The 12,032-nt window shown below is 35.1% G+C and overlaps 1 protein-coding gene across 1 annotated transcript; it reads right to left on the bottom strand.

Moving 5' to 3' along the window:
• Window positions 1-810: 810 nt before the first annotated feature.
• On the bottom strand, window positions 811-11,451 carry LOC114295115 (eukaryotic translation initiation factor 3 subunit B). The gene is made up of 11 exons (XM_028239309.2): window positions 11,151-11,451; window positions 10,795-11,032; window positions 10,080-10,226; window positions 7,051-7,179; window positions 6,685-6,813; window positions 6,490-6,573; window positions 6,269-6,393; window positions 5,979-6,177; window positions 5,367-5,899; window positions 4,872-4,980; window positions 811-1,496 (listed from the first exon to the last, which is right to left on the bottom strand). Exons 1-11 carry the CDS (start codon window positions 11,270-11,272, stop codon window positions 1,152-1,154), a joined length of 2,160 nt encoding a protein of 719 aa, XP_028095110.2. The 5' UTR covers window positions 11,273-11,451; the 3' UTR covers window positions 811-1,151.
• Window positions 11,452-12,032: the final 581 nt, after the last annotated feature.

Genomic DNA, 12,032 nt, shown 5'->3' with positions numbered 1-12,032 from the left:
TATTTTTCTAATACCATCTCTACCTCCTCCTTACCAATCCCCTCTCCAAGGGTATTAGTAATACCAAGGGACTAATAGTCCCAAGGCCTTCTCCCAAAACAAACAAAGCTATTACTAATACCTTGGTATTAGCAATCCCAATACCCTCTCTTTCACCCAAAACAAACGGGGCCTAAGGGAACACGTTCTTTGAAAGAGGGTTAAAATTCCAAACACTTTTTTTTGGACCAGTTTCGAATTCATAAAATATATCAATTCCGTTAATAATTTGTGATAAAATGAACTAATGTCTACGGTTAGAGGTAATTGTTTAAACTAATAACTCAGGAACAAAATGATATTAACTTAGAAAAAACAAATGTGAATTTTTTCAAAATTCAATTGTTGCATCCAACAATTCCAAGCCACCAGATTTTGGCTAATCATGGAGTGGATTTGTAGAGGCTGAGATTTTCTACTATGAAACAAAAACCTAAAAAAATAAATGAAACACTTCACTCTGAAAAAACAAGGTGGGTGGCATACCATAGGCAAAACAAACAAATCCATTAGAATTTTTTAGGGCCGGTTAATTACACCAACACCCTCTCAACTAATACTCTCGACTATTAATGAAATATCATTTCATCTCCTTATCTATGAACTCATACACATTAACCCATTCAACAATAAAAATCGTACAGATGCCTCCATTCTAGAGGAGATGTGGAGGGATGAAATTGATAAATTTTGACAATTGAGGGTGTCAACATGTACTAATTCAGATGAGAGAGATATGGTCATATTCGCTAATAAGCCAGGGAGTCCAGGTGCAATTAACCCTTTCGGTGATATCATTAAAGGCTAACTTATCAGCTTCCCAGCTCATCCCAAATCACTTCAATTACATCACTTGGTGAATTAAAAAAAGCTAGAGTTGTTACAATAAATAATTTAGACCCACTAGATAATAACCACCATAAGTATTGTAATCTAGGCAAGTAAACAAAACTTCCTCAAGTGAACAAACATTCTAAACAACAAAATAAGGTAAGAATGAGAAAACAAAAACATTTTAAGCTCCATACAGAACCAACCAAATAGAGATCATAAATAAAATGGATCGCAGGACCTAATCCGAAATAACTTCAAAAATATCAGCTACATTAGACTCACTCTTGTCCAAAGTCAAATGATAGAACCTCTTCTGAAACATCCAACAACTCTTCGACCTCAACTTCCTTTGCCTCGTACTCCTCTTCCTCATCGCTGGCTTCTCCGTCCCTTAGCTTCTGCCTCTCCAAGTCCTCTTCTTCGTGCAATCGCTTCCACTCGTTGATCCATCTCTCCCATTCCTCTTTCAACATCTTTCGCTTCTCCCGATCCTGCTCACTCAATAGTAATGACACATCTTGGTCCTCTGCTTCATACTTCTTACTATACTTCTTCAGGTTCTTGGCAATCTCTTCCTCTTTCTCGGGGCTCAAGAAGGGTGGTGGCCTTGGGCGCCACAAAAACTGTCATAATCAACAAGAAAACCTTAGCTTAGTCAGATCATGTTATATTTGACTGCTGTGATAGTAAGATCAACATTTGGCGCGTGTTTCGTTTTCATTACAAAGGTAATCATAATTCTGCTAGCTCTATTCACATTCTATGAAGCTATCAAACAAAGATGCATGATTGATTTATAATTTTCAATACTGACATTAGGATATATTATAGATCATATGAGTTTCAAACTAAGAAGCAGCAACACAACATTTTTTAGAAAATACACTACACGTCATGCGGGGGACACAAAATATAAATTTGTGTATATTTATTTATGTTATAACTTATATATATGAATTTAGTATTCAAAGATAATACAGGCAACATAACATTAGCTCTTATATATCTACATTGTTTTTCTTTTATCATTGTATCTTAGGTTATTTTATTAAAACTTATAATTACTTGTATGGGACGGACATGTCTCTCTTAAGTGTCTGAAGTGCATTCAGCTCTAAGATAGTCGGACACATTTTGTAGGAGTGTCTTAGACGCGTCAGAAAGTGTCCAAAACACGGACACGGACACACTACCTTCTTATAAGCGTTCGTGCTTCTTAAGTTTCACACAAGAGAATAAGACCTCATAATCAGTGACGGAGTCAATAAATTAAATCAGATGGGACACTTATCAATTATAACATTAAAAATTTATACAAAAATATTTCACATAAATTTTTACGATTGACTTCAAGAAAGATAAAAAAAAAAAAAATAATGTTATTTGTAACTAGTGTATCATAGACAATATAAAAAAAATCATGGATATAAGTTTTAAAATAAATTATATAACGATAAAGTAATTTTTTATACAAAAATTTAATAAAAATTCAATATAATAGTAATATCACACCATCATTGACATGTGATTTTTTTTTTTTTTTTGAAAAACAACAAAATTTTATAAAAACGGAAAGGAGAGAGAACAAGAAGTCCTCATACAAGAAGGGAACAAAGAAGAAGAAAAAGCAAAACCAATCACAAGACTCCAAACACTAAGAATGACAAACAGCAGCCCAATCCCTAGAAATCAAAAACAAAAAAACTCCTTTAAAAGAAGGAGATACAAAAGCCCAAAAGAAGCCAAATATTCAATCCTATCCCACAAAGCCTCTACACTTGCTACTTTGTCGTCAAAAATCCGAGCATTTCTCTCCAACCATATAACCCAAAAAATAGCAAGAACAATGCCTAACCACAGTGATTTAGCTTTCTTGGTACTCCCAAACCCATGTGATATCACTAACTAATAATAAAGAAACACATAAAGGATGACTCTCACATGTCAAATGTAACTAACAATCTAATAAATCTCATATCTTCATTGAGATTAATTATATATGTATGTCAATAATGATAGACATCTCCATTATATTAAAATTTTTATAAATAATAATATGACTTATCATAATCTTTTTATTTTCAATCAAAACAACCATTATTGTTCTCATAATTTTAAAAATGTGATTGACATTTCACTCTAAATAATATTTTTATAAATTTTTTTATTTACAATATTTTCTTTATGTTTGCCACAAAAAAATAAAATAAAATAAAATAAAAAATCCAAAACCCAAGGGGGGCATGTGACCCCCCTAGACCCTCTATACCTCCGCCACTGCTCATAATAGAAGATATCTCAGACAAAAGAGGCTAAATATAACTAACTAGAGATGGAAGAATGCACAATGAGTGTTTTCGTCATCTAATTGTAATTCAATTCCATGCATCTATTTCTTGGCAGTCATTATACGTACAGTAACATCTCAATATTGTCAAGTGGCAGACCATTTGGACCAACGTTGTATTCCACCTATGAAGCACGGACACGTCCCTAAGGCTTGCGTATGAGTGTCGGATACGGACACGCGTCGGACACGCTATGGACACGTGTCTGACACTCTCCCCTACGTGTCCCCCATTTTTTTAGAATTTTTCAAAGTTGGACACGAGGTTGGACATGCGAGGACACGATTCAGACACGCAGGTGGATCGAAGAAGCCCTAGAACTATTGGAGAGGAGAAAGAGAGAGAGCCAGAGCCAGAGACAGATCGAGGGAAGAGAGAGACAGATCGAGGACAGAGAGAACAAGCCCTAACCTGTTCTTCTTCTCTCTTCTGCTTCTTTGTTCTTCTGCCTTCGTCTTCGTCTTCGCATCGTCTTCGTCTTCTATCTTCTGTCTTCTATCTTCTATCTTCTTTCGTCTCTCCTTCTGTCTCCTTCTCTTTCTTCACTTCCCTTCATCTGATTTCATTTCTCTCCACTCCACCCTTTTCTTTTTATTCTTTTTTTTTATTTTCTTTTGTTTTATTATTTATATCCATCTTTTTATTCAAATTTATAAAATAAATTATTTTTATTTAAAAAAAATCAATTTTTATTAAAAAAGTTTAGGTAATATATTTATTAATTTTATTATTATTGTAATTTTATAAGAATTAATATTTTTTAAAATTTTAGATATAAAATAAATAAATAAAATTATATATATTAAACGTGTCCCCAACATGTCGGGTCCCCAATTTTTTGAAAATTTACGTATTTACGTGTCTGTGTCGTTTCACGTGTCCGTGTCCGTGCATCATAGTATTCCACTAATATATATTAGACAGATTCTATCTGACAACATAGATTAGTTTCATAGAATCATTGAACTATTGTATTTTCTAAATCAACCAAAAACATCATAAGCCTTGGGGTTGGCTACAGGGATCAATCCTATCAAGTCAGCTCTTTGTAAAACCATATCCTTAGTAAATCCAAGGCAATCATATATTGGGGGTGTTTGTTTCAGCTTTTCAGAGCTAACTTATGACTTTTAGCTTTGAAAAAGTTATTTTAGACTGTTTGATTAAGCTTATTTCAAACAGCTTCGGATTCTAACAACTTATTTTAACTCAAAAAAACTGATTCTGAGAAGCTGCTCACCCTTTGTTTCTGATTATCAACTTCTGCCGTGGACATGTTAATTTATGGTTATACTCTTAAATTTTTTTAATTTTTATTTTTTTAAAAATAGAAAAAGACCCAAATGGAATATAGATTATTATTATTATTTTTTATGAGAAATGTAGACAAACAAAAAATAAAAATTAATTGAAAAAGCTATTTCACAGTTTATTTAACAAACACTACTCAGCAACTTAAATCTATAATCTAACCGCTACACCAAACAGATTAACAACTTCTGATTAAAGTCATAATCTATAACCTGTTAAGCTATAATCTATAAGCTGTTTTAACAGCTACACCAAACGGGGCCACTACTTTATTGACCAATACATAAACACAATTTATAATAAAACTTAAAAATAGAAAATTAGTGTGTTAAATCTTACTTGGAAGAAGTGATCCTTTAATATCCGATACAGTAGCTTTCCATGAAAAGACCAGATATTGAAACCATTTTCCATCTCATGAACTGAAGTAACTGAAGTTGCAACATACCTGCAGACACAAGTGGATAACTTAATCAAAATTAAAAAGACAAATTTATCTCAGCAAATAAAGCAAAGGATTCTATCTTCTCAAATTGAAATTCAGAAGAACATTTTATTTATCACCAAAGCAGATATGATAGGTGGGAAATTGTAAATTTCAGTAGTACGGTTATTTTAAATCAAAAGGCAATTGGTTTGACCGGCAAAACAAAATTGGAAAGTGGCTTGATCACCTCTAATTTAGGGGCTGTTTGGGACATTCTAAAAAAGGCAGCTTTTGAACCAAAAAGCCTATTTGTTATCTTAAAAAAAAAGTCAAAAAAGCAAAAAAGCCACTACAAAAACCAACCCTAAACCATGTCTTAATGTTACCCAATGTTGTCCAAAAAATACCTTCCAGTAGGATCCCATTCAATATCTGTTGCCATGAAATGCTCAGCAGTCGCCATGGTTTCAAGCTCGTCAACATTGAAGAACTCCAACTGTCCATTGAAGCCCTTCAACCCCGCAAGTATGATGAAACGGCCAGCTGGCGACCAGTAAAGAGCATTAGCTTGCTTTCCCTTTAGAGTTGTGAGCTTTGAAACACGACCGGTGTTAGAAGTGCTCCGCATCGAGTAGAAACTTATGTCGGGCCTAGGGCTATCACCATGGATAACTGCAAACCTATGGCCCTTCGGTTCCCAAGCAAATGCAATAATCTTGTCATTCTTATTCTCAAGCTCCAAAACCTCAATCGGTATGTCACGTTCTTTAATCCGGAAAAGCTCAAATCCAGTGTATGTGCTCTTCTTAGTTTTTGTATAGCGGTCAACCTTAACAGCAAGGTAATCCCCATTGCTTTGCCAATACATTTTGCAATCACTAACACTGAAAAGATTCTTCTGCCTCAACTCTTCTTTGCTTGGGATTTGAATAAGACTCACCTGTGAAAAGTATGCAAAGTAATTATACTTTCACTTTTCAAAAATATTATTAAAAAAAATTTGAAACATCTGGACTCACCCTTGCAGGTTGGTTCCCTCCACCAAGTTCAGGAACAAATAGTGCAAGAATGGGATCAGTAGGTGACCAACTAAAGTCCATCACATTTTCAACCTTTATGGATTTCTTGTCAATAAGTGTAAAGGTCTCTGTTTCATAGACTGAGATCACATTTTTACCAATTCGGGCAAAATACTTGTCATCTTTTCCACCACCCCATCTGGAAACAATAGTGATATTCATCCATAAGACAAGTGAATAATAACATCCACAAAGCACATTCAAATATATCCATAGTACTTAACGATCACCTGAAAACTGGCCAAGACACCCCAGTAACACCTCCAGTTCCACCAACTGCAAACTCATCTGCACTTCCCTTGAAATCCCTCATCACTTTTCCAGTTCTCACATCAAAAATATTTAACACCACCCTCTGAAAAATTAACTCACATTAGAGTTGCCTCAAGTGAAAATGTTTAATTGTAAAAACATAAATTAAAATAAGTAGTGGTAGAGTAGGAAATCTCACATGAGTATCACGAGGATTGCTTGGTTCATGGCTGCTGTATGTCACCAAAAAGTTCTCACCAGGAGAGAAATCAATCAATTTAACCTGCAGTTAATACCACTAAAGCCTACATATCAATCCAAAACATAACAATTTTTTTTTTAAATAAAAAAAAGGCAAACTCTTAAACATTACTAAAAGCAGAAGTGAAAAAACCTGCGGATGAGCATAACGCATAAGCCTGTTGAAGGTAGTGGCACCACCCCAAACAGCAGCACCCTGCCTATGAACTGTGGCCAAGTATGTCCCCAGAGGGGACCACTGCACAAAACTTTCTGTCCAAAACTGCCAAGAAAAGATGTATGATATCACTCTGTTTTTACAATAAAAAATATATATTTTTTATTTATTTACACATTGTAAGCAACAAAGCTATTCTCTCTTCTCATTTAGGATGGGCGATATTGTTTTTGACGGTCATAATAGGACATGCTTTTGATGAACGACACAGGCGCGGAAAGTTACTCAGTGGATAGTTAAGATTTAATGATGTTTATAATAATAATGATGGTGTCAACTCACTGAACGTTTGTAAACAGGCTCGGGCTTCAAATGTCTCGCATCATTCCACAATACTTCAGTGTCTGAGCCAGATCGAATAACAAACTGATCTCTAGCCTTCTCATCAGTAAGCCATTTCTGCAGATTTTCCTGTAAAGAAATACAAGGATATGAGGGATGCGTTTGAAAAAGAGATCATGAAAAACATTTTGCACACCAATACACACATGAAAGGGCAAAAACATAAGCAAACACGTGAGAAAAAAGGGATGCCTGAACAACCAAACAACCAACTGCCATGGAAAGGTTATCTAGTGAAAATAATATAGGATACTACAAAACAGAAGTTCCTAACAGAGTGTCATAGTTCAGTTGAAAAAAAATTAACAAAAAAGATTAAAACACAGTCCAAGCCCCTACAATCTCAGATGACTATAGACTCACCATATTCTAACAAGTGGACAAGATTTTGCTCATACTTGAAATAGAAAATTTGAAAAACCTTTCAAAGGAATAATTAGGGGCCTTTTGGTTAGATTACTTGGGTTGTTCTAATCAAGAAAACATATTTAATTAAAATTTTAAATTTCATATTAGTGTTGGGTGAGATAAAGAGCATATTATTGGACAGGAAAAATTATACCTTTGCCCTCATGATTAAGTCTCACTGACCTTTAAAACGTGACACTAAACCCCTTAAGGTCATGCTTGAGCCTCCCCCCACAAGCTAATGGGTGCCCATGGTGTTCGTAGCTTATACCCCACAATTTAGAGCATTAAAAAGACACCTGTGCCTCAAACATTTTTTCTCATTCTTGTCCCCTTCTTTCTAGTTACTGTCTTCCTCCCACCCCCACCCCTATCCCCCAATTACCACCGCACGTTATAGGCACCATACTATTTACCAGTCTCAACTAAAGCCGTAATACATACATACATACATATCTCAACCAAACCCAGTTATAAGAAATCAAAAAAAAAATTTGTTTCCTTCCTCAGCCCTCTGATGCTCACCAAAGCCCACCACTGTTGCCTGACACCACACCACCCTCTCACTTTCACTAATTTATTTTTCTTTTGTAATTTATTCTTAACCCTCACTCATTTTTTTTTTCTTCTTCTGACCCTAACATTACAAAATCACCCACAATCATGACTTCACTCCAACAACAAACACCATTATTGCTGGCTCACCACTTCCATCTCTTCCATCTTTTACCTTTCTCTCCAGGCTTGCAGCAGGTTTCAAACATTGATATTTTTTTGATGAGTGAAATATTTATATTAAACAAAAGGCACCGAGTGACTACCGCTCGTGTACACTATATAGGGGTTACAAAACAAACCAAATAACCTATACATCAATCACTCAAAACCTCTACAAAATCCAAACAGATCAAAACTACCTCAGAACCAACTATAGAAAAGAGAGAAACTTCTCTTCAATCAAAAGATAGGGCCTTCCAAGACAAAAAAGGTAGTTTTATTTGGCTCTCCCCAAATGATTGACATCAAGGATAAAGGCACCAAAAGCCATTCCATTTCCCTTCTCTTGCCCATCCTCTCTCCCCTCTAAGTATGTAACAACTCCAACAAATTCTTGAGGAACACATTGTAACAAACATCTCTAGAACCAAAGATCACAAATCTAGTCAGCCACCTCACAATGAATGAGGTGACTGACAAATTTTCGATCTTTTTTACACATACAACACCAATTTACATGAATTTGATGCTTTCATTTTCAATGGCAAGTATCTTGCCATGAGTTGCTGACAAAAATCAAAAAACGAAAACATTAACCACCACAACCACCTTAGATTAGATAGAGCCTTAGACATCCAAATGCCTCTTCATAGAGAAGAAATGTTTGTCGATCTCTACCATAACAAAGCATCTTTTGCCACGTTTTGCAACACATAAAGCAAACCAAGGTGGTTTTCCAACTTCACCTCTCAATCATTCAACTCGTGGCAGAAAGCAATATGCCAAATCACCAAACAACCATACTATTTTCAAGTAGTCCCTCCTTTGTCAACCACAATACTAACCAGAATGAGAGCAACGATGGATTCTAAAAATGGACATATGCACTATTTCCAACACAAAGATTGATTTATCATTGTCAATTAAGAAAACAAGGGGGTGGCGAGTGGTGGTGGTAGTGAACTCTAGTAGATAGTAAAAGTGAAAGGTTAGTGGATGGTGGTGACGCCTTCTAGTAGAGAGAGTGCTTCTTGGCTTTATGAATTTATCTATGTTTGGGATTGGGATGCAATGGGTGCTCCTTTTGACGTTGTTCTTTAATACAAACCCAAAACCAAACCCAACCAAACTAAGCCATGTGTCCCAATGGAATGGAGATCACTATATGAATCCTTCTTTTCCAGTCCGCTATGTCAAGGGATTGTTCTTTAATATACTTGGGAAAAAAACATATCATACAACATGTACCAATTTTAATTACTTATTTCTTTAATAAAACAGAACAGATCTACAAGTAACATCGCAATTCATTAGTATAAAGTAATTTACCACAATTTCTACTGTTGTGCAATTGATTAAAAGGAAGCAACAATAGACTTAAGAAAGATAGGCGGCACTCCTTCAGTCGTTCAATTTAAAAAATAAATGGTCATAAACTCGATCAGGTTAAACATTCAAATAAAAAATCATAACATTAAGAGAAATTGATATCTTCAATATGCGATACAGGAATTTGGGGTTCATGTAGAGTTAAGAATATTTCATGTATCACTTGAACCACAGAGAACAAACTCTGAAAAATACAGTATCTAGGAGATTGCAACGCCTAAGATCTGATTTGAAACCATCTTTCCAGATATGCATGGCCACTCTACAGCTACTGACTTATCTTACAGCTAGGATTTATAAAGCTAGATACATGCCCATAAACTTACTATCCTATAGGTAATTCATTCATATTATACCTTTAAAGTGAATCTAATGTCCAAACGGGAGGCCAATAACAAAAAGAAGAAAGACACAGAAGGATAAAAAACATAAATAAAGCCCATTAAAATGCTTACTCCTGGAGTATATGGCTTGGTTTCAGGTGGAGCCCATTCATCTGGAACTTTCAAGAACTTTTCAATGTCATCAAACATGTTTACAGCAAATATATGAAACCTGTCCAACTTGTAGTTATGTGTCTTCTCCCTCGCAAGTTCAGCTTCCTACCAAAGAAAATTAAAGTCCATATGCAAGCATTTCGTCAAGTATCAGAGTACCAAGAAAATAACTCCAAACTGACTAAGAAAAATCACATACTTGAACAGAAATAGCACGCTGTAGAAAGTATGCATGAATCAAGTGCAGGAATCACCACAAAGGCAAATTAATCACCAACCGTAATATAGCTCGTTTTACCAAGGGGATTCCAAATTTTAATATAGATTCTTTGCGCACGGGCGCGCGCACACACATAGAGAGAGAAGTTCAATTTAAAATGCATTGAACACAGTTAAATTTAGCTTAATGCCAAATATTTTTCCAGTTTGTTAGGCAAAACTAGACTAGGAAAAAATATGAGCAAGTTATGTATGATGCAAAGTTGCTTAGAAAAGACAATTTTTTTTTTCCAGGGAATTCACTCTCTACACCTTTTACAAGGCTGCATTTGATAATAACAATTTATGTATGATACATATTGCATAATATTCATGTTTCAAGACTATTTTGTGGGTCTCAAATTTATGAGTTTGTCTATTGGGAGTAGTTGATATAGTGAATACTGGGATATACCTGAGGAGTGTTATACTCAATGAAGCAATAGCCGAGGGTTTTGTGGGAGGAAGGATCGATGGGCATCCAAAGGCCATCTTCTTTGATGACTCCAATCTGACTGTAGATTTTGCGAATAACACCTTCCAGCTTCTCGAACTTCTCTTTCGGAACAACAGGTAGGTTATCCACAACTATTATGTTTCCGAACCCGCCATCGAATTCCAGTGGGTCGTCCTCATTCAGATCTTCATCATCACTAAAAACACAACAACATGGATAATGGAAATCAAAATCAAAATTATTACGATTTACGTAGAATATATATATATATATATATACATGGGGTTTAGGGTTTTGTGGTTTGGATTGTTCACCTTTTGATGCCCAAGTCCTCACCAGGAGGGAGGCGAATGGTGTCCAAATCAACTTCAGAGAGGTCGATGCCCAGTCGAGAGGCTGTCGCCCTAATTTCCTCCATTGAAGCCGCCTCCGCCATTTTTCTGTGCTTTTCTACACACACACAGAAAGAGAGAGCGAGAGCGAGAGAGAGAGAGAGAGAGAGAGAGAGAGAGAGAGAGAGTAGTTGTTTTGGCCAGAATCTACAACGAGAGAGGGAGAAAGAAAGGTTGCGTTTTTAGGGTTTTGATGAGGAGTCCTGTACTATATGGCCTATTTGGAATTATCTCTTTCATAAAAATAATAATAATAATAATAATTTAAAAATAATTTTTAGAAAAAATTATTTAGAAGTCCTATTAGGGAAACTTAATACTACACATGAAAAAACTTATGTTCTCACAAGTCTTGTATGAAGTTTGTTGACACATTTACCCTCGTTGTTAATATCATAAATAATGGTAAAATCATATATAGGAAATTGAATGTAACTATAAATTAAGTTTGCAAAACGTAACATGACACCTACATAAACGTAACGTAACGTGACCATATTAGATGAGACATTACATAAATGTAACGTGACACCGTAACGTGATACCTACATAAACATAATGTAATGTGTCACGTTCTGTTTCGCAAACTTACTAGGTTTTTGATTTTTTAAATTGAATGTAAAAATGTTACTTGTTCGTATATTTTGAAATTCACATTCACATAAATATGATCTATGGTAACATTCAATTATATAAGAAATTGAATATTACCATAGATTAAGTTTGCGAAACGTAACGTGACACCTACATAAATGTAACGTAACATGACCATATCAGATGGGATATGACATAAACGTAACGTGA

The sequence above is a fragment of the Camellia sinensis genome, chromosome 5 (assembly GCF_055761805.1).
Source record: "Camellia sinensis isolate YWXY chromosome 5, ASM5576180v1, whole genome shotgun sequence".
Classification (NCBI taxonomy): domain Eukaryota; kingdom Viridiplantae; phylum Streptophyta; class Magnoliopsida; order Ericales; family Theaceae; genus Camellia; species Camellia sinensis.
This window is presented reverse-complemented; position numbering and strand designations above follow the sequence as displayed.